General features: G+C 45.6%; 1 protein-coding gene across 1 annotated transcript in view; it reads right to left on the bottom strand.

The window, feature by feature from the left end:
- FRMPD3 (FERM and PDZ domain containing 3) overlaps positions 1-23,857 on the bottom strand; it is a 77,539-nt gene that overhangs the window by 22,974 nt on the left and 30,708 nt on the right. Inside the window, exons 8-12 of the mRNA XM_058441471.1 lie at positions 20,151-20,287; positions 19,693-19,819; positions 17,341-17,430; positions 15,473-15,652; positions 4,125-4,269 (exon numbers count right to left, since the gene is read on the bottom strand). Coding sequence (XP_058297454.1) covers positions 4,125-4,269; positions 15,473-15,652; positions 17,341-17,430; positions 19,693-19,819; positions 20,151-20,287 — 679 coding nt within the window. The remainder of the gene's footprint in view (positions 1-4,124; positions 4,270-15,472; positions 15,653-17,340; positions 17,431-19,692; positions 19,820-20,150; positions 20,288-23,857) is intronic.

The raw sequence follows: 23,857 nt of genomic DNA, 5'->3' as shown, positions 1-23,857 counted from the left end.
AGCAATCAGGAGAGCCAGCCTGGCAATAAGCTGCCATCAAAGGTGGCTCCCAGTGGCATGCCCAATAAGCAGATTGTGACTCCTCTCAGGCAGAGGCTGGAGTTCTAAGGGTGGCTTCCCTCCCTGCAAGATGGAAACATCTCTAAGCACTAGACTGCCAAGGCCAGGTAATGCCCTGTCCACCACTTGGTAGCATGACTTCCAGATCAGAAGACAAAATGTGCCCAAAGAATCCCAAATCTCCTCCTGGCAGAAGATTAGAAGTGCCAGTAAAATGCCAGGTGCGGCTGGCTGATGGTTCGGGACAGTATGCCTCCCAGATTGCAAATATGTTGTAAATTGCTCATCAGCTTTCCCCAAGGGGATTGCCCTAATCTATCCCTCTGTACTCAGTCACTCAGAAGACTGACTAGAAAAAAATGCTTGCAAAGAACAGGACAGTGATTCAACTGGAGTTATGTTTGAAAATATATGCAGCTTATTTATATATATATAAACATCCAGTCTGTGTGACATTGACTCAGCCAGCATTCTAGTACTTGGCCCTGCTCTATTCTATAGTCCAATAATCACTGGTCATAATGACGACCTAGATGCCTTGCAAGAATCTCATGTTCCTTCTGAATCACCCAAAACAAGTCTACTATGTTCAGTCTTACTTTAGTACTCTGTACATTTTGCTGGGTTTTAACTACATGAAAATTGGTAAGCCACTCATGGGATATATAGTAGCCATTAACCAAAATATTCAATTCATCAGACCAAACTATTTTCTAACCACGGTAGAAAACGTAGAGCGAGTTCCTCCAACTGAGGCTCTCAAAGCCTTTTTTTCCTGGATTACCCCAGGATACAGAGAGCTCAGGGCTGCAGAAAGATGGTAGCTGCCTTTGGATTGCCCACAACCTCATTACAGATAGAGAACTGGCATTTTTTTGGACCTTTCTCTAAGCTCAGAGCCTTTCTGGGCCCTCAAACCCAGGCACTGCTCTGTTGTATCTATTGAATCTCTTATATATAAATGCAAAAGTACTTACGTTATTGGCCTTATCCTCTTAATCATCTGTCAGTATTTCCCCTCTACTAGATTGTAAGCTATGTGAGGGCAAGGATCATAAGGACTATGTCTGTTATTCATGGCTGCTTCTTCTGCACCTGGCACATGACGAGTGCTTGATTTGTTAAGTGAATAAGTGTAGTACCTTTGGTGAAGCTACTGATAAAGCCCAAGAGGGAGTCCCTTCCCTACCATGTCCCCATTCTCCTTTTTTTTCTGAGACTTGAAGGAAGGTGATGTTTTCACTTTCCCAGTTGCTGGTTTAACTTTATCCTTCAGGCCCAATAGGCTGAGCCCTGAGTTGGACTTGCTGACAACCAGTAGCTGCTGTGGGACAAGAATAGAGCTGGCCAGACCTCTTCCTCCCTTTCCTGAGAGACCAGGACCTAACCGGGCTGTGGCTTTGGACCCTGGGGGAAAAGCCCAGATAAGGTTGGGAGGATGCCTATTCCCTATTGGCCTTTGTTAAGGAACAACAGTTGGCACTGGGGCTTCTGTTCTGGGATGAAAGTAAGGGCTGGTGTAGGAAACTGATTTCAACTTTGGACCTCGGTCCTAAAAGTCTACAATATCAGGAACTGATAATCCCTTCACTGTAACCTGAGCTGAGGTCTCCTCAGTTGTGCCCTTCCCTTCTTAGCGGCCATGAGACAAAATGTGCACACCGAGTCCTAAAACTTTGCTGGGGCAGTGGCAGCTCAGTGAACTCAGGTAGAGCTGTGAGGCTCACTCTGCCCCACTCCACCCACCAAGAGCACCTAAAAATAACGGGGCCCAAGATTTAAACCATGTACCTAGGGAGATGATACCTAGTTCAAGTTCTCATGTTTCTGGCCAGAAGAGATGGGGAAGGAAGAGCAGAACTTTCTGTAGGTCTCTGCCCCTGAGCTGATTATTTCTACCCCAAAAGGGAGAAGTACCGCAAAACAGAGACATCACAGTGGTCCATCTGGCTCCTGCATGGACACAGAGGCCCTGTGCTAGAGGCAACCTGAGCCCCCATCATTCTGCAGGCCCAAGGCGGATCTCAGAAGTCAGGAAGGTGGTGCGGGGTGGGGTGTTCTAAAGCCACACCTAGCCCATAGAGAATGCAAGAAAACAGATTTGCCTTTGGAAAAGCAACATAGAATGTTCGAATGTGTTCAGTGAGGCTGCAGGAACACAGGAAGCACATATCCCTCTCGTGCTTGGTGTCACTATCCCCAGAGCAAGGGGAATACTTGGGGCCAGCATTGGCTAGGGTGCTGATGGGATGACAAAAAACTGTTAGGTAGGGTGGGACTACAGAGCCACCTCCAGTGCCTTCTGAAAGTGGATTCCCTCCAAATAATCTTCACTGTCACATTTGGTCTTTGGCTGGGCTCCAGGTTCTTCACTTTGTCTTCCCTTTTCATTTTCTCCCTCTCTAGCCTGTTCAGCAGGAGGTATAGTTTACTTGGATGTGATTAGAGAGAGGAAGACCAGAAGTGACAGTGATAATGCTAATGCTGGCTTTTTCTTCATTCGGCCATCTGTAGGTTTGCTAGTATGGCCGCCTCTTCAGAGCTGTTCACCTGGAGACTTACAGCAACTCAGCCCCCTGGTTTCTTACTATCCTAAGTCAGCTCCTTTGCTTTTCTATGTGGAATCTCCTTCATATGCCTTGGGGCCACCTATCCTTTCCCAAATCTGTGTTTGGTGGATTGCCATTCAGTTCCTATGGACAATGTCATGAGATGTAAACTTAGGCATGTCATGATGATCGTGATTAAGAGACAAGAGGTGAGAAGATGTGTATGGGAGGGGGGTGTCCACAGCCTTCTAGGTCTGGGCCACCCATCAGGAGTGTGTGTCTGCTCTCAAACACCTCGATCGAGATCTGATCTGACTACTGTTTTTTGTTTGTTTTTGAGAGGGAGTTTTGCTCTGTCACCCAGGCTGAAGCACAATGGTGGGATCTCGGCTCACTGCAACCTCTGCCTCCCGGGTTCAAGCAATTTTCCTGTCTCAGCCTCCCAAGTAGCTGGGATTACAGGGACCCACCACCACACTTGGCTTTTTTTTTTTTTTTCTGAGACAGTCTCACTCTGTCACCCAGACTGGAGTGCAGTGGCATGATCTCAGCTCACTACAACCTCCGCCTTCTGGATTGAAGCGATTCTCTTGCCTCAGCCTCCCAAACAGCTGGGACTATAGGTCCACACCACCACGTCCAGCTAATTTTTGTATTTTTAGTAGAGATGGGGTTTCACCATGTTGGCCAGACTGGTCTCAAACTCCTGACCTCAGGTGATCTGCCCACCTCAACCTCCCAAAGTGCTGGGATTACTGGTGTGAGCCACCATGCCTGGCCTATTTTTTGTATTTTTTTTTTTTTTTTTTTTTAGTAGAGACAGGGTTTCACCTTGTTAGCCAGGCTGGTCTCAGACTCCTGACCTCAAGTGATCCGCCTGCCTCGGCCTCCCAAAGTGTGATATAACTACTCAGAAAACCACAGCCTTGAAGAAAGAAATAGTCAAGCAGCAAGGGCAAGTGGGTTGAGAGTATTCAGCATGTGAGGAGAGCAAACTACTGGATGTCAGTCTCAGCTTCACCTATTATTTCTGGGTGCTAGGGTTGGGGAGCACTTACTGCATCTACATGAGCCTTAGGTCTAATATGTGAAGTACCTGTTCTTTGAGCCACCTACTTTTCATCAGACCTTTATATTCATTTTCATCTTCACTTCAACTGAGCCAGAACACCTGTAAATTTCCTCTAGATCTCTGCACCACTAAGTTTGCCTTAGATCCAATGCAACCATTTAATTGGCTCTATTTATCCTGTTTACTATTTTAATAATACATTCATTGGCTGACTCAATCACAATGTTGTCACAGGTATCCTTTGTGGAACAAGTACATGTGAAGGCCAGCTGTCTTTCCCACTGGGCTGTGCCAGCTAGGATATAGTGGTACAGTGTTGGCTCCTGGCAAATCAGGCACTGTTGGCACGGGGTGAGCACTAAGGCAGAGAAGCTCTTCCCTCCATGTCTCCAGAGTCCAAAGGGCCTCTGGCACAGCAAAAACCAACCGAGGTTGAGCCCTACCTGCCTTGATCATTGGAGGTGGAAGTGGCTGGCTGGCAGGCCTGGAGAAGACCATCTTCCTGGAATCCAGCAAGAGGCGGCAGTACCCCGCGATCAGGCAGGCAAAGTTGGTGGCTTCAGGCCACTCCATCAACAGCACTAGAGGCTGCAGAAGAGAAGGGAAGAAACATGAAGACATGGGAAGGAGGGAGGCAGATGCATTTTCAGAGGCATGGTAGCTAGGAAAAGATGACTTGCGTAGTTAAAGGAACCATACTTTCTGAACCAAAAATTGAGGCACATGGCTTGACAAATAGTTTATTCTGATTTGAGAATTTCTTTGTATTAACCTCTTACCCAGGTATCAAAATTAAATCAACCTTTAATTATACATTTAATGAACCACCTTTGCTGAAAAGGACTAAAATTATATAACCTCATGTGACTGCTGTGTGGCTGTATTTGTGTTTGCCAGGGCTCAGCAGATACACAGGCCAGCCGGGAGAGCGGGGGTAAAGCTGGGAATCTAGGTTAGACTTCAGAACAGCCTAGAACACCCTCGATTCTAAGTCCCTTGGGTGCAAGAGCTATGTCTTGCTCATCTTCACATGCCCCTGTAACACCCAGAACACCTCCCTGGACATGGAGGAATCTCTGTGGAATCAAGCCGTAACTCTGCCTTTTGGGCTAAAGTCTTTCTGGCCTGCAGCTCTGCTCACAGCGTCATGCTCGGCCAGGCGCGGTGGCTCATGCCTGTAATCCCAGCACTTTGGGAGGCCGAGGCAGGAGGATCATCTGAGGTTAGGGGTTCGAGACCAGCCTGGCCAACATGGTGAAACCCCGTCTCTACTAAAAATACAAAAATTAGCCTGGCGTGGTGGCAGGCGCCAGTAATCCCAGCTACTCCAGAGGCTGAGGCAGGAGAACTGCTTGAATCAGGCAGGTGGAGGTTGCAGTGAGCCAAGATGGTGCCACTGCACTCCAACCTGGGTGACAGAGTGAGACTTCATCTAAAAAAAAAAAAGAGTCATTCCCTATCCCCTTTCCTTTATTTCCCTGTGTCCTTCAGATGTTGTTAATTGGTGCTTATTAAAAGAGCTCCTTGGTCAAATACGTTTGTGACATTGGGTTAAATAACACTATGCAGATAGTTTTACTGTGAGAATTCATAAGACTCTTTAATATACAGTTGTGCACTGGGAAACCTCAGAAGAAAGGCTTTAATATTCTAAGTTTTCTGAATTTATTAGACCACGAAGATCTATTTTTATAGAACATCTCATGGTAACAAGGTTGTTGTTGTTGTTGTTAACCCACCTTGGGAAATGCTAGCATACATTGTTGACTTCTGTTCCTAACTCTAAATCAGTCAGATTAGTCCTGGGGTTAACCAGTTAACTGCTTCAGAGACCAGGCAATACTATTCAAGAAAATCAGCACTATTTCAAGAAAACCTCCTAGTATCTGTATTATAATTTTAACTGTGGCTTGACCAAGTTTGAGTCAGACTGAAGTCAGCCTTGGGAACATTCTCCTTGGAATAGGGCAGTGGTTTCCAGATAAAGATCATTGAAGACTGGCTAAAGAGGGAGCCATGGGGCTGTGGGTCACCCAGACCAGGCATTAATAAATAGGAGAATTAGGCAGAAGAAATGAGGCCCTTCTCTGACCAATGAGGAGGCTACTGCAACAGTCTAGGAGAGAGGTGGTTAGGGCCTCCACTAGGGTGGTGGCTGGTCCAGTGAAAAGGAAGGGACATTATGAAGACCTGACAGAACTTGATCACTAACTAGATTAGCCTTCCTTGGCTGAATCACCATTACCTTGGGCTCAATTCTGATTCTAAACCAGCTCAGCTGTTAGCTAAAGTTGCAGTGGTTTTCTTTTTCCCAGGATTCCAACACAGAGCCTAAGTTGAATATTTTGTAGTTCATATAGGCCAGGGGTCAACACACATTTTCTATAAAGGGCTGGTGAGTAAATATTTTAGGCACTGTGGGCCACACGGGCTCTGTCACAACAACTCTGCCATTATCCATAGTGTGGAAATAGCCACAGATAATCTGTAAACTAAACAAACAGGCGTGACTGTGTTCTAACAGAACTTTATTTACAGAAACAGGCAGTGAGTCAGATTTGGCTCATGGGCCATAGTTAGCCAACTGATCTAGAAGTGAAACTTCTTTTTTGCCTTTTTTTTTTTCTTTCAATAGAGACAGGGTCTTACTATGTTGCCCAGGTTTGTCTTGAACTCCTGGGCACAAGTGATCCTCCTTGGCCTCCCAAAGTGCTGGGATTTACAGGCATGAGCCACAGCGCTCGCTGAAGTGAAATTTCTTTACAGCTAGAAACAATTGTATTCATTCATCACACATCTCAAGTTATTACATTTGCTAACAGCAATCACCTTCTTTGGAAATTCTTCTCTTGGCTTCTGTTTCTGTGAGTTGTGTTCTGGTTCTGTAATCTGACCATCTTCATCTCTCTCTTGGCTGGCTCTTCATGTGCAACCTCCTCACCCTAGCTATATCCTAAGCTCAGTCTAGAGCCCTCAATTCTTCTCCATCAGGGTGTCTGCTTTAACCTCTATGCTGGCGATTCAAAAATCAACATGCCCAGTCTACTCCTTTGAATTCTTTTCCTATTGCAGAAATCATATGGTGCGATGTCTATACCACACAATCTTGTGTTGGATCAAATACTAATTTGAATTCTTTCATAGTTGTTGTACATTCAATTACAATGCATGCCACAATAAGGCATTTGGACTCTGCCCCAACTTTAAGGCAACAAGTTAGTGATGCTCCTATGGAGTTCGTGCAATACCATTGGGAGGAAAAAGGAACAGTTTGTACCTTGAGGAGCAATGGCTTTTTTTTCCAGTGATAAAGGGGCCAGAGACAGGTATTACTTTTTAGTCATTATTAGGAAGGGGTAGAAGGGACTTTCGTGCCTCCAGTTAATGAATGTTTCTCAGTCACAACAGAATGGCCAAACTTGCATACAACAAAATAAAGACAAAAAAGTATGGAAAGGAAATGAACTTGGGGGGCAGGGAGTCAGATACCCCTTCTTGCTGTCTTGCTGCCACTGTAGCCCTGCCACTGATGGCAGAAGGATATACAGATACAGAGGTTTGAGTGTAAATGGCGGCTACCAGGAGGGCCCAAGACTCACTAGGCTTGCCTCAGGTGTATTCACATTGCGGCCATCCCTACTGCCACTGCTTCATTTCAGGACCTTATCATCTTCCTGCCAGATCAAAACTCCTCAAGGTATGTGTGAGTGGATGGCCTGTGTGCTGAGATACTGAGCCTCTCGGCTTCTCAGTCCTATTGCCTTTGGCCACAAGCTGCCTCATCTGGTATATATATATGCCTCATTTGTTTGTATGTTTTGTCATATAAATTGTGAAATTTCTCATGATATGGAAAAGGTTGGGACACACTAACCCAAGAACCTCCAATAGCCTCCTGACTGGCCTTTCTCCCTCTAGTTTCTACCCACTTGAATACACTTCACCTCCATATGGTTGCCTGAAGATTCTTTTCTACTTTATTATTATTATTAGTAGTAGTAGTAGTAGTAGTAGTAGTAGCAGTAGTAGTAGAGACATGGTCTTACTATGTTTTCCAGGCTGGTCTCAAACTCCTGGCCTCAAGTGATCCTCCCACCTCAGCCTCCCAAAGTGCTGAGATTACAGGCATGAGACACCCTGAATGACCCTGAAGGCATTTTTTTTTTTTTTTTTTTGGAGACGGAGTCTCACTCTGATGCCCACGCTAGAGTGCAATGGCAGAATCTTGGCTCACTGCAGCCTCTGTCTCCTGGGTTCAAGCGATTCTCCTGTCTCAGCCTCCCAAGTGGCTGGGATTACAGGTGTGTGCCACCACATCTGACTAATTTTTGTATTTTTAGTAGAGATGGTGTTTCACCATGTTGGTCAGGCTAGTCTCGAACTCCTGACTTTCAGTGATCCAACCGTCTCAGGCTCCCAAAGTCTGAAGGCTCTTTCTAAAGCACAAGTCTCACTGTCATTTAAAATCTTCAATAGCTCATCACCTGTAGAAAATCCAACTGCCTTACAATGGCATACAAAGCCCTTCAGGACCTGGACCCAACCTCCATCTCCAACCATATCTCCCATTAACTCCACTGGTGCTCCCCTCCCATCACTGTCCCTCACCTTATACTCCAGCAATTACAAATACAGTTCCTCATGTTCCTTCACATCTTCATACCTTAACCTATGCTGTTCCCTCTGGCTGAAATGCTCCTGTGCCCTGCTTTGTCCACCCAACAAGCTGCCATAAACTGGCTAGATGCCTCCTGGAGAACATGACCAAGTGAAAGATGCATCCACTCATTCCAGAACTAGGCCAACCTAGTTCCTGCCCTCATGGAGCTTACAATCGAGCAGGAAATAAGACATAACCCAAATCAAATAACCATGCAAATAAATATGATTGCGAGGTGTGATAAGCACTTTGAGGAAAACGTATAGAGAGCTACCCAAACGTAGAATGTCCTGGAGTGGTACGTGGGTGGGTAAGTGTGAATGTGTGCGTGTGTGACTAATTTGGTTTCAGACGCTGGAGACAGCTTTGAGAAAATAGCATTGGCTGACAAATATAATATGAGACCATTTGACCAAAGTAGAGGCTGAATGGCTGGCTGACTAATGAGCTGGCCGGCTGCAGGGCAGGCTGACTCACTCATGCCCTGGTTGACAAGCCAGCTCAGGACAGACAGAATGCCTAACAGCCTCACATTCTGACCGCTGAGCTGCCTGACTGGCTGTTGGCTGGCTAATGGACAGAATTACTGACTGGAGGCTGGGAGAATGGCTGATTGACTTCATTGTCTGACCACTTCAGTTTCCCCTCTTACCCCCAATATAGCCCAGTGCTAATAATAAAACAGCACAAAAGCAAAATCCTGTGCACAGAGAGGGCCAAGCACAACCCTAACTGGCTCAGCACAGCACAGCTCATCAGGAGCCTCTCCTTGGCATCCCCAGACAGCAAACTTGGCCCCAGCATGGGCCAAATGCAGCTCGCAGTAAAAGGAACACAGATGCACTTTTTGCGAAGAGAAAAATGAAATTTTTGCCAACAGGTAAAAATGAAATCAAAAGCAGGCAAACAAAAAGGTTGGACAGGTTCCTTAGAAACCTTCAAAAACAATTTTTTATTTTAGATAGGATTTTAATGATCATGACGTGTAATGTAACGCTTGTCCCTACAGACAGCACTAGAGAAATAAAGCTCAAACACGAGAACAGGAGACATACTGGGCAACAAGATACCCCTTGGGACATTCCTTTGATGATTTCTTTTTCCACCTTATGTGCTTCTGTGGTAATGGGGTATGGTAATGGCCCAGGTATGCCTCAGTCCCAGGCTGCCATCTCTTGAAGAAAGATATTTGAATACTACCTCATGTTTGCTCCACTAAGAGCAAGTAAGCTGAGTGAAAACTAATTAATATGCCCAGGCCATCTTCAAATGTAGCATGAGGAAAGGAGAATGGAGTTGGAGGCATGAGCCAGCCAGAAGAAGGTACAGCAGGGATTAATTTGACATGCTCTAGCCACATCTCCTTCCCAGGGTGCCCTGGGAGCTATCAGGCACTTAGCACTCTGAGATGCCAACTAGGAAAAGGATTTTCCCTGGGGTAGCCTTCACTCACTCTAGCATCCCTGAAAACAGGAAAAGGATGGAATCCAGGGGCCTGGAGGGGAAGGGTAAAAGATGATGGTCTAGAGACCCAAGGGATCAGTATATTTGGTTCTTGCCTCCACAGCACTGGGAAAGGCTAATTGGGCACAGCCAGCCAATTTGGGGGCAAGGCAGAATATCACTTAAGGTGGTGGTTCTCAGGCCAGATACAAATTAGAATCACCTGGAAGTGGTAAAGACCTGTATACCCCTGGGCCCCAACCCCCCAGAATTCTGATTTTAAATGGTCTGGGAAGAAGAGTCTGGGCATCCAGTGGTTTTTAAATCTCTACATATGATTCTAATGTGCAGTCAGGGCTGAGAACTACTTTAAATGAATCATCTTAATTTCACCAGACCCTTATAGAATATTACCAGACCAGAGTGGCCTGTCTAGGGGGAAATGGGCCAAGTCTGGTTTCTAACTTCCATGTCCCCTGTTAAGGATGTTCAGACAGTCCTTCTTCAGTGTATCCTATGCAGTTGTGTGCTGGTAAACATTTCACAACCAGTTCTTTCTTTCCTTTCTTTCCTTTCCTTCCTTTCCTTCCTTCCTCCCTCCCCCGCTCCCCCCTCCCTCTTTCCCTTCCTTCTCTTCCTTCCCTTCCTTTCCTTCCCTCCCTTCCTTCCTCCCTCCCTCCCTCCCTTCCTTCCTTGCTCTCTTTTTCTCTCTCTCTCTTTCTCTCCTTTCTTTCTTTTCTTTTCTTTCTTTCTTTCTCTCTCTCCTTCCTTTCTTCCTTTCTTCCTTCCTTTCTTTCTTTCTTCCTTTCTCTTTCTTTCATCTTTCTTTCTTTCCTTTTTTTTGACTGGCTCTCGCTCTGTCACCCAAGTTGGAGTGCAGTGGCATGATCACGGCTCACTGCAACCTCTGCCTCCCAGGCTCAAGCCATCCTCCCACCTCAGCCTTCTGAGTAGCTGGGATTACAGGCGCAAGCCACCATGCCCAGCTAATTTTTGTATTTTTAGTAGAGACGGAGTTTCGCCATGTTGGCCAAGGTGGTCTGAAACTACTGGCCTCAAACAATCCACCCATCTCAGCCTTCCAAAGTGCTAGATTACAGGCGCGAGCCACTGCGCCTGCCCCACAGCCAGTTCTTTCAAGTAGTAATTTGTAGCACTGGCCAATTTCCCTGGTGTACATACACCCACCATAGCTGCTTTCAAACCATTAACATGATGGCACTGAACAAAGAGATGGGGAGAGATGTGCCCAGCTGGCTCTGATGCACTGTGTGAGCCAGCTCCAGCACACCACTGGCTCGGTGGGTAGATTCTTACTGAGCCCAGGGAAGCCATTCTCTAGTAAGAAGCTTCCCAACCCTGCTCTCCCAATTCCTTCCCAGAGCCACCTCTCACTAAACACAAATATTGCTGATATAAAGCACCTCTAAGAAGCTTTCCTTAATACCCCCAGCCAGAATTTTGTCCTCCCCTGTACTCCTCTAATATGCTTTTGGTAGCTCTCCTATGGCACTTCCTTCTGTGTGCCATGTATTTGTGCTTTTTTTTTTTTTTTTTTTTTTTTTTTTGAGATGGAGTCTCGCTCTGTCGCCCAGGCTGTAGTGCAGTGGCACAATCTTGGCTCACTCCAACTTCCACCTCCTGGGTTCAAGGGATTCTCCTGCCTCAGCCTCCAGAGTAGCTGGGATTACAGGTGTGTGCCACAATGCATGGCTAATTTTTGTATTTTTAGTAGAGACAGGGTTTTGCCATGTTGGCCAGGCTGGTCATGAACTCCTGACCTCAGGTGATCCGCCCGCCTCAGCCTCCCAAAGTGCTGGGATTACAGGCATTAGTCACCGTGCACAGCTGTATTTGTGCATTTCTATCCTACAAGCTAGGTAAGCTTCTTGAAGGCAGGGAGCCATGGTTTTCTCTCTCTCTCTCTCTCTCTCTTTCATTTTTGTGGAGAACGGGGTCTCACTATATTGCCCAGGCAGGTCTTGAACTCCTGGGCTCAAGTTATCCTCTCACTTGTGCCTTCCTAAGTTCTGGGACTACAGGCATGAGCCACTGCACCCAGCAAGCCATGTTTTTTTCTCTCTTTTAATTTTTTTTTTTTTTTTTTAGACGGAGTCTCACTTTGTCCCCCAGGCTGGGATGCGGTGGCATGATCTCGGCTCACTGCAACCTTTCCCTCCCAGGTTCAAGCAATTCTCCTGCCTCAGCCTCCCAAGTAGCTGGGATTATAGGTGTGTGCCACCACGCCCAGCTGATTTTTTTTTTTTTTTTTTTTTTTTTGCATTTTTAGTGGAGATTTAGTGGAGACAGGGTTTCACCATGTTGGCCAGGCTGGTTTCGAACTCCTGACCTCAAGTGATCTGCCTCCCTTGGCCTCCCAAAGTGCTGGGATTACAGGCATGAGCAACCGTGCCCAGCCTCTTTATTAAAAAAAAAAAAAAAATTCTGTGTTTAGCATGCTTCCCAGCAACAGCAAGTTCATACTAAATGACTGTCAAATCTAAACCTTGATCTTTTTTCTCCCTCTATCTTCCCTTTCTCCTTTCACCACAATATAATCCATTTTGCTTCTGCTGGGCACATAGTACCATTCTTCAGAGTACTTGGGACCCATGAAGTAGGCAGAAGGGCTAGGTATAATAAGACATGTGCATTGTCTGTGCAAGAGTGGTATGCAGGGGAGAATATGCACCCACATCTTACTGATTTCGCATGTTTCACATCTCCTCTTTTTTTCTCATTACCACTGCTGTCCCTCCAGCACAGGTCCTTGTCCCTTCACTCCTGGACTAGTGCCATGATCCCCTCCTCACTGCCCTAGCTTGACATTAGCTTTGCTCTCACCCGTCTTGCACCCTGGTCCAAATCAACTTTTATTTGATCACCCCTCTGCTCAAAGACCTACTGTGGATTCTCACTGTTCTACCACATTGAATCTAAATTCCACAGATTGGCCTTTGAGGCTTTTAACCAACTTGTTCTGCCCACCCCCAATCTCTGCAATCTCTTTTCTCGTTATTCTCCTCTCCAGCCAAGCAACTATGCTTATCGACCTGCACATATGGCTTGCTTATTTCTGTGCTTGCTCCTTGCCTTTGAACACATCCCACTTCTCTCTGCTAATTCATGCCTATCACTTCAAGATCCAGCTTAAAACACCCTCTTGTGGGAAGCCAGATCTGATTAACTCCTTCCTGTTCTTTTTTTCCATATTCCACATCACACTTGTCTGTAACATTTACTTCATATTACTTTTTCTTTACTGATGTTTTGCTTTTGAAAAAATAACAGGTCTCATTCATTGAGTACTTACTGTGTGCCAGGCAGTATGCTAAGACATTTTATGTACATTTTTTCATTTAATACTCACAACAGGCCGGGTGCAGTGGCTCATGCCTGTAATACCAGCACTTTGGGAGGCCGACTTGGGAGGACTGCTTGAGCCCAGGAGTTCAAGACCAGCCTGGGCAACATAGCAAGACCCCCATCTCTAAAATTAAAAATAATAATAATAATCCTGACAAAAACCTTTTGAGATAGGCATTCCATTTTGCAGTTGAGGGCATCGCGATTCAGAGAGGTTAAGACACTTTCTGAAGGTCACACAGCAAGGCTGGGATTTGAGCCTTGTCTGATTCCAGAGCTCTATACATGTTCTGATATTGTGCTTTTAAGGCAGGTCATGTGTCTTTGTGAATCTAGTCTCCCCAATGACAATGTAGCCTCTCCAGGGCAGCATTCATTCCCACAATTGTCGCTGGATCACTCCTAGAAATAAGCATAGTGCTCCTCACTCAGGCAACACCCACTGATCCCCTGTTCAGCCTGTTTCCTCCCAGAGCTCTGGTAATATAGGTCTCAAGCCTGTGCATTCTCAAAGTGGTTGCATTACACAATCACCTAGGAAACTGAAAAAAATAAATAAATCCTGATGCCTGGGCTTCACTCATGACCAAAGAAATCATAATCTCTGAGAGTAGGACCCAGGCATCTGTTTTTTTCTTAAAGCACTTAAGGAAATTCTATTGTGTAGTCAATGTTGAGAATCACTCAGAACATAGAAGACTCAGCTGGAAAGCTGTGTCTCTATTTTAAACCCCTTTTATTTCTCAGGAAGCCACATCTCCCCTGCATGCCTTGTCTTCCCTGCCCCCTTCTCTGCCCGTCCATTTGGCTTTTTACCCAACAACATCTGAGGAGTGCAGCAACCATTGGTTGAGGAGGTAGCCGCAAGCCAATTAAACATCGGCTCCAAGCCAGTTCCTAAACCAATGGGAATCCTGTGAATCGCAGGTGGAAAAATCAACATATTAAAGCTTTCTGGGTTTCACAAAGACAAAAATAAAGCAAATAATTTTCTCTTTTAGAAACAGCAAACACTCCACCTCTTAATCTGCTACCAATATCTCCCCCTGGGAAATCGTTTAAGAAAGGAAAGTTGCAACTCCTCTAAGAGCTTCCGCCAGCTGGCAGGCAGGCCTGCCCCCCACCCACAGTGGTCACTGGTATTCAAACAGGAGAGCTGTGGAGGGGGTGGCTGACCAAGACTGCCAGACTTTGCACAGGCGACAGCTGCTTGCCAGTCCGAAAGAGTTGATCTATGGGAATGAATCTGAGGTTCTGGAAGGGCTGGACTCTGGAAGGTGAAATAAGGACAAGGCTCTGCATGTTCCCCTTCTTCCCAGGCCCCCTCTGTTCTGTTCACATGCTCAGACACCCTCTTTTCAATGACTCAAGGTGCGTGTCCCTATGGCAGGGCCCCCCAGCTGCTGTGCACATGGAATGGGTAGAGATGGGCCAAGATATTCATTCCTATAGTTTCTGGGGCAGCCAGGCAGAACCTGGGGTGGACAGAGTCTCTGGTCTCTGGGGCTGCTACATTTACCCCAATGTTCCGCATGAATATAATTTTCTTTTCTTTTTCTTTCTTTCTTTCTTTCTTTCTTTCTTTCTTTCTTTCTTTCTTTCTTTCTTTCTTTCTTTCTTTCTTTCTTTCTTTCTTTCTTTCTTTCTTTCTTTCTTTCTTATTATTATTTATTTATTTATTTATTTATTTTGAGGCAGGGTCTCACTCTGTTGCCCAGGCTGGAGTGTAGTGGTGCAATCACAGCTCACTGCAGCCTTGACCTCTCTGGCCCAGGCAATCCTCCCACCTCAGTGCCCTGAGTAGCTGGGACCACAGGTGTGTGCTATCATGCCCAGCTAAGTTTTGTATTTTTTTGTAGAGACAGGGTTTCACCATGTTGCCCAGGCTGGTCTCAAACTCCTTGGACTCAAGTTATCTGCCCACCTTGGCCTCCCAAAGCGTGGGATTATAGGCATGAGCCACCATGCTGGCCTGTGAATATAATTGTCTATGTGTGCTATTATATGAGAAAAATGGGAAGCAGTGGCCTGGGGGTAGCTCCAAGTTCTCCAGTTTCCCTGCCCTGTGCTGAGGAACTGTCTCAGGCTGATCTGACTCTCCATAGCATTCCTTAGTGCTGGCTGACCTTATTATGTGGTCAAAATGGCATGTCCCAGAGGGCTGAGAAGAGACAGATTAGCCCAAAGAGTCCCAGGGTTGAACCACTTCAGAATTACTGAACCTCACCTAACAGACCCCAATTCTCTTTTCTCAAGTTTACTTCTTCCTCTATTCCCAAGGCCTGTTCCTGAACAGAAGGAGACACTCAAAGCAGGGCTTACCTTGGCATCCATGATGCTGGTCTCCACCCGGGCCACGCCCTGGTTCTCCCGGAACAGCTGGATCTTGCTGATCTTGCTGAACTCGGACAGCACAGTGGTGAGGTTGGTTTTGAGGTCAATAACGTGGCTGATGCCATGACGGGGTCCCACCAGGAGAGTGGTGGCCGACTGCTTCTCATCCTGGTGGCCAAGAATGGCAGGCAACATTCACAGAAAGAAGGGTGGAAGAGGTGGGGAGAGGAGGCAGGAGGAGGAAATAGAAAACATGCATTGGACTCTGCTAATGGGATGTGAAAATATCTGGGGCTCAGTGCCACAGTAGGACAACCTGGAGGGGAAAATGGTCTGGGACAGAAAATGGTTCCTGGGATAGAGCCCCAGATTATGGGTCCAAATGAACACCTTAGCCTCAGCAGCAGGTTGAGTAAAGTGCACAGGCAGAAGGGCTGGCTCTAGCAAAATCGTGAAGTAGGTGAGGTTTGTTTGGAGGCCTTTGGAGCACCCTCCCCTTCCAAGCCCCAGGGACTTTCCATTTGTTGCTGCAGGCCATTTGAGGCCCCCACCCAGTGCTCTGCCTGAGAAGGCGGCATCCTGTGTCTGGTCTTTACCCTCCCCCTACCAACAGCCACTCAAACTTGCACTTCTCACCCAGGCCAAAAACTAAACTGGCACAGCAACTCTGCCTAAGGTGTTGAGGGTTGATTGGGTACTTCATGGCAGCCTCCCTCCTTAAGCAGAGATTTACCTTTTAATGGGCACTCCAGTAGGTATGGCCAATAGAAATTTTAGCAGTGGTAGGTGGGTGGAAGAACGATTTGACAGTGTATGAAGGAGGTGGGAGGGGACAGTGGGCTTTCAGTGTTCTGCAAATCCCAGTATATAAATGGCTACCTCTTGGCCTGAAGGACTGGATTCCCTTAAGAGGTCTTGACAGACTCCTTGGAGGAATCAAGCTTGGGTCCTCTGGCGGCCCATTCTCTGGTATTAGCATCACCCTGAGGAACCTCTTGTGCCTGTCTATAGGCACTTTGATAAGTGGCTTTCCACCGATGTGCCGCACTAGCTGACAATACGCTCCTGGGAGCAAGACAAGCACCTGGATCCAATTAGCAAGGTGATTTGAATTTCCTTTCACCAGGGTAAACTAGCCTAGGGGGGCACAGTCTTAGGGTGGGACCAGCTGTGCCCTGCCCCAGAGCCTTGTTCCTGCAGCAAAGGTGCCGAGCAAGCAGGGGGAGAAGTAGAAGGACTCAGGAAACCTAGGGTAGGGGACTGTGGGAGTATGTGGAACAAAAATGAAATAGAGCAGGGGTTGCCTAACCATGGCCCATGGGCCAAATACCACCCACCACCTATTTTTTATGGCCCAGAAGCTAAGAATGGTTTATAGATTTTTTAATGGTAGGGAAAAAATCAGAAGAGGCATGTTTTGTGACATGTGAAGAGTACATGAAATTCAAATTTTCGTGTCCATAAATAGTTATTGGCACATAGCCACACCCATTTGTTTATGCATTGTCTGTGGCTGCTTTCATAATCTGACAGCAGGGCTGAGTAGTTGCCACAGTTGCCAGTATGGCCCGCCTGCAAAGCCTAAAATATTTACTATCTGGCCCTTTATGGAAAAAGTATGCTGTGCCCCCAAATCAAGGAAGAGGAACAAAAAAAGGTCATGGAGGGATACTCAAAACAAATATCTCCTCCCACTTTATCGTTTTAGCAGAGGCAGGGCCAGGGAGGTAAGAGGTAGAAGGAGGAGGAAGAGGAAGGAAGGCCTTTAGAAATATTTGCCCCCCCCGCCCCCACACCCAAGGACAATAGCCAACAAAGGGCTCCCTCCCCACATCCCCCCATCCTGCCCCACTGACCAGGCCTACAGTGTTGAACAAAACGCCCGTGAAGGTAGGAAGTTCATTCAGAATTCGTAGATACTGGAGCTTTGCCTGAATTGCAGAGCCCTGTGGAAAAACCCATCCAGAAATATGAGAAGCCTGAGGTGCACAGGAAAAGTAAACCCATGTTCTCAACGAGGAGTCTCAATATCCTAGGACAGACACCAGTCAGCAAGTGACACTGTGGAGATGTGAAGATACCCGTTGTAAAACAGCAGCAAGGTTCTAGTTTGGACAGCTCTTTCCTCTAGTATCTCATCTCCCTTTCTAAAATCTTGTCCTACCTCCTGATCTTCATTCCTAAAGTATCCAGCTTACTCATTTTGTTTTTGGTTTAATTCCAACTAACTGACGCCCTACCTAATCCATACCTCTCTCCTGAGATCCTTCAGACCCCTAGAGTCATGTAGATGCTGGTCATTCCCCAGCTGGGGGTCCCACTCAATACCTTTCATACTAAGCACTCCTAAGTCCCAAGCCTGCACTTCAGGCACCTGGTCTCTATCAGCATCCCCTGGGCAATCGAGCCAGAAACCTGTGAGTCACACTGGTCTCCTCCTTAATCATCTCATGTGAGGGCCAGGAGTTACCAGATCATCTGGATACTTACCCCCTAGCTCCTTTTCCAATCTATCCATCCCTCTTCTCTAGCCAGTCATTGCCTTGACATTCCCACCTATGTCAGGGTGACAGCCAGGTTACCTTCAGGACTGACACTCATTTCCCTCTTTCCCTCAAGTGCCTCCACACTTGAAAGTTTTAGAGGGAGCATCCTAAAACATAAGTTTAATCACATCAGCTTCCTGCTTTAAACCCTTCAATGGCTCCCAGCTGCCTAGAGGATGAAGTACAACCTCTTTCCTTGGCACACAAGGCCCTCCATGAACTGACTCCTGCCAACCTCTCTGGCCTCTTCTCTTGCCCCTACCTTCACCCCTTGCACACAGCTTGCATTCTCTGTACTTGCTTAAGCTGAATGATTTACATTTCTGTCCTTGCACCATGGTTTCTCATATTTCTGGGCCTTTGTACAGATGGATCTCCCTGCCTGGGAAACACTTCCTCCCATGACCCATGCCCACGGATTCATCTAGACAAACTCTTATGTGTCTTTCAAGACCCAGGTCTGGCCTTTTCCACCTCCCTCAGGCTGGGCTTAGTGTTCTTCCTCTGTGCTTCCAGAGCACCTGTGCCTAATGCACTGTGTTGGGACTGACTAATGTGTTTCCCCATTAGACTGTGCCTGACTCAGGGGCCAAGACCAGGCCCTCTTCATCTTCATGTTTCCAACCCAAGCACTGGGGTGCCTTGAAAAAAATGTTACTTGAGGAGATGGTGGTGAGCACTGATGCTCAGTTGAGAAGAAAACAATCTGATTAAATATTCACAGCAAGGTGGGAATGGCTTAACTCTCTGGGGAAATTTGCATCTTAAAAGAGAAGCTAGTTGGTAATGCAAGAGATCTGGAATGGGAGGAATGTATGGGGGCGATTGCGTCCCATGTGTACATCTGCATGCTGATTCTAGTGCGTCTCACCACTCTCCTGCTTCTTGGGCAGGAAGCACAGGCAGATTGAATCTTACAAAGCTAAGAAGCTGCTGCCGGGCTTGGGAAAGCAGACAGTGGGAGTCCCTCAGAGCACTAGAAAGTGGAGGCAGTAACCTGATCCCTCGCCATTCCACCCAGTGACCCATTCTCCAGGTCAGGTCTTGTGCCCCCAACTCTCCCCCTTTCCCCTGGGCTGGGGTTTTGTCTCCCAGAATTCCACACCCTAGGACTGATGAATTAGAGGTGCAGAGGTACGTTTCCTTTTTTTACATTTTTTTTTAAATTATTTTTTTAAAAGTAAAGACGCTGTCTCACTATGTTGCCCAGACTGGTCTCAAACTCCTGGGCTCAAGTGATCTTCCTGCTTTGGCCTCCCAAAGCACTGGGATTACAGGCATGAGCCACTACACCAGCCTAGTCATTTCCATGGAAAACATGTGCCTCCCTAGGGTCTAATGCTTTCCACATGATATATGCTCAGTCGGCACTGACTAATTGGTGAAAAGGACCTGAGAATTATCTCCTGCATCTTGGCCCCTTTGCTTTGAGGACCCTGAGCTCTCTCAGTGATGTGTCACTCAGCTGTCTCTTTGGGATGCTCAGCTTGGGGAAGACTCCTCTCCACAACTGCCCCCACACCTGGCCAAGCCGTATGTGCACCTGAGTCAAAAGCAGTGGTGAGGATCCCTAGAGGACCAGACTTTGCTGGGAAACCAATCAGGATCTCCCTGCGGCCAGTAGTGCCTGGAGCACCATGGCCAGTGGCCTACTCTGGATACCTTGGTGCCGCAGGAAGGATGTGTTTGGTGAGCCTTCAGTTGCTGAGAGAGAGATTTCCGGAGGTTCTTCTCTTTGATGCCCTGCAGGAGGGAGGGGGGAAGAAAGGGTTCCAGGCCCCACTCCTTCCTAAAAGCAGAAGAAAAGTAAGAGATTAGTGAGAGAGGCAAAGTGGGACACAGAGAAGATGGTAAGACAGAAATAGACTGAATCTGAGAGGTAGAGATGGAGGAATAGAGACTGGGAGAAAGAAAAAGGGACAGGGACAGGAAAATAACATTAGCCATAGCTCCCTAGTAGAAACTAGCTCTAGGGCTTCACAGTCTAGATATGAGGGACTCCAATTCTCACTCCCATCCCATGCCCTACATTTCTGAAAAGCATAGCATAGCTCAACCAGTGTACCTTTTCCCTATGCAGCTATTCACCCCCCATCCCAAAGGGCCCCAGCACAACTCACTCCACATTCTTGAGCGAGATCTTCTGACTAGGTCGAGTGGCTGAGACAGTGATATAGATGTGGAGCGCAGCAAGGCCCAAAAGCATCTCTGGCTTGGGATCCATTCCAAAGCGTTCTCGAATAACATCATTCCGACTCTGTGAGAGAGGGCAGTCCAAACCTATCAGTTGAAGGAGACATTCCTTCCCCACCCCCTGATCTACTCCCTTACATCCCAGACAATACTCATAGTATCAGTAAGGCATGCTAGATCAAGGGACAGAGGAAGGAGCTCCCCTTGGAGCAGAGACAACAGAGGAGGCTCAGGTCGCAGAGACACTGTTCACTTCATTCAGCAGATACTAGATAGCCTTCTTCTCAGTGGCAGGGGCACACAATGGCAAGGTACAAGCAGACAGTCCAGTTCACTGCAAAAGTGAGACATGGCACCACTCCCTTTCTTTCCTCCTTTTATAAGAGACTTTCCTACTTTTTTTCGTGGGGGTTATACTCACCCCCAAGCCATACAAGGCTCCTTTACTAGCTCGGATGGATACAAGGGGAGAAAGATACTGGGAGGGACTCTCCACAGGGCCCTGACCCAGAAGCCCAGGATGAGAGCTGAATTGCAGGGATGGGGGAGGCATTCTTCTTCTTGGTGTCTGAAGGACAAAAATGTTGATGAGTCAATCTTCTCTATGCTATCCTAGAGGAGGTCTCCAGGAACTACTGGCCAAGGGTATGACAACCCCCAAATGCTGAGGGTCACAGCCCCAGCTATCAATGAGTCAGCCTTGGTTAGACCAGTTGCCCATTTTGTTAAAGTGGAACCAGTATGGACTAAGGGACTAGGGAGCCACAGTGATATCACTGTAATATAGGAGACAGTGGAAAAGGAATACATCATCAATATATACATACATCATCAATACATACATCATCATCAATGATCATCTATGTAGAAAACTACACAAATTACAAAAAACTACTACTACTTTCTACTATGTAGAAAATTACAAAAAACTACTACAACTACAGTTTTCCCTTGGTATCCATGGAGGATTTCTTCCAGGACCCCCATGGATACTGAAATTTGTGGATGCTTAAGTCCTTTATATAAAATGCTGTAGTATTTGCATGTAACCTATGCAAATCCTCCTGTATACCTCTATCACCTCTAGATTACTTATAATGCCTAATACAATTAAAATGATATATAAGTCCAGGTGCAATGGCTCATGCCTGTAATCACAGCACTTTGGGAGGCGGAGACTGGTGGATTACCTGAGATCAGGAGTTCGAGACCAGCCTGGACAACATGGTGAAACCCCGTCTCTACTAAAAATACAAAAATTAGCTGGGCATGGTGGCGGGCGCCTGTAATCCCAGCTACTCGAGAGGCTGAGGCAGGAGAATCACTTGAACTCAGGAGGTGGAGGTTCCAGTGAGCCGAGAGCGAAACTCCATCTCAAAAAAAAAAAAAAAAAAAAAAAGCTATAGTGCTATGTAGGCCAGATGCTATGGTTCATGCCTGAAGTCTCAGCACTTTGGGAGGCTGAGGCAGGTGAATCACTTGAGGTCAGGAGTTTGAGACCAGCCTGGCCAACATGGTGAAACCCTGTCTTTATTAAAAAATACAAAAATTAGCTGGGCGTGGTGGTGCATGTTTATAGTCCCAGCTACTTGGGAAGATGAGGCAGAATTGTTTGAACCTGGGAGGTGGAGGTTGCAGTGAGCCGAGATCATGGCACTGCACTCAGCCTGGGTGACAGAGCAAGACTCTGTCTCAAACTAAAATAAAATAAAAATGCTATGCAAATAGTTATTATATTATATTTTTAAATTTTGCATTTTTTATTATTGTACTGTTATTTTTTATTGTTTTTTGAATATTTTCAAAATCCACAAATACGGAACCTGTAGATATGAAGGGCCAAATGTAGTGAGTTTACCAAGGCTTCAGGATATAAGATCAATACAGAAAAATCAATTGTGTTTCTATTCTCTTAAAAACAAATCTTTTTGTACAGAGATGGGGGTCTCACTGTGTTGCCCAGGCTGGTCTTGAACTCCTGAGCTCAAGCGATCTTCCTGCTTCAGCCTCCCAAAGTGCTGCAATTACAGGCATGAGCCAACATGCCCAACCCCAACTCTATTTGTATATGCTAGCAAGAAATAATTGAAAATTGGAATTAAAATCAAAATCATTTACAATAGCATCAAAAAATATGAAATAATTAGGGACAAATCTGACGAAACATGTGAAAGACCTATATACTGAAAACTACAAAATACTGCTGAGAAAAATTATAGAAGGTATAATTAAATGTAGAAATACTGTGTTCAGGGATTGGAAGGCTCAATATTGTTAGGATGTCAATTGTCCCCAAATTGATCTATAGTTTCAACACAATCCCAATCCAAATCACAGCAGGTTTTGGTAGAAATTATCATGGTGATTCTAAAATTCACATGAAAATGCAAAGGACCTGTAATAGCCAAACCAACTTTGAAAAAGAACAAAGTTGGAGAACAAATACTTCCTGATTTCGAGAATTATTATAAAGCTCCAGTAATCAAGAGTGTGATGTTGACATAAAGACAGACAAGTAGACCAAAAGATCAGAATAGAGAGTACAGGAATAGATCGATCTATCTATCTATCTATCTATCTATCTATCTATCTATCTATCTATCTATCTATCTAAACAACAGATTTTTGACAAAAGTACAAAGGCAATTCAGTGGAGGAAGGATACTCTTTTCAACAAAAGGTGCTAGAACAATTGGATATCCATATGAAAAAAAAAAAAAAAAAACACACATGAAACTTTGATGGATACCTTGCACCACATACAAAAGTTAATTCAAATGGATCATAGGCCTAAAGATAAAACTGTAAATGATAAAACATCTAGAAAAAAAAGAGGAAAATTCTTGTAACCTTGGGTTAGACAAAGATTTTTTAGATATGACACCAAAAGCACTGTCCATAAAAGAACAAATTAGCAAACTGGACTTCATCAAAATTCACACATTTGCTCTGTGAAAGACATTGTTTAGAGACTGAAAAGGAAAGCTACACACTGGAAGAAAATGCTTGCAAATAATATATTTAACAAACGGCTTGTATCCAGAATATATAAAGAACTCTCAAAACTCAATAAGAAAACAACCCAATAAAAAAGCAGGCAAAGATCTAAACAGACACTTCACCCAAGAAGATGCATGGCATCAAATAAACACATGAAAAGATGCTCAACATCATTAGTCATTAGGAAAATGCAAATAAAAATCACAATGAGATGCCACTATGCACTATCAGAATGACTAAAGTAAAAAAAGGATACTGAAAATACCAAGTGCTGATAAGGATGTAAGAAAATGACTCTCATACATGGCTGGTGGGAATGAAAGATGGTACAACTACATTTGAAAACAGTAAAGTTTCTTTACAAAATTAAAGAGGTCTAGCATATGCTCAGACCATTCCACTCCTAAGTGTTTACCCCAAAGAAAAGAAGGCATATGTCCATACAAAGACCGGTACGTGAATGTTCATAGAAGCTTTATTGTAATAACTAAAACCTGGAAACAACCCCAATATTTATCAACAGGTGAATTAATAAACACATTCTGGAACATCCATACCATGAAATACTACTTGACAATAAAAATGAATGAAATAATTGATACATGCAACAACACAGATGGATCTCAAAATCAGT

Source organism: Hylobates moloch, unplaced genomic scaffold (genome assembly GCF_009828535.3).
Source record: "Hylobates moloch isolate HMO894 unplaced genomic scaffold, HMol_V3 SCAFFOLD_7, whole genome shotgun sequence".
Lineage (NCBI taxonomy): Eukaryota > Metazoa > Chordata > Mammalia > Primates > Hylobatidae > Hylobates > Hylobates moloch.
The sequence above is the reverse complement of the archived record's forward strand: the minus strand, read 5'-3'. Positions and strand labels throughout refer to the sequence as shown.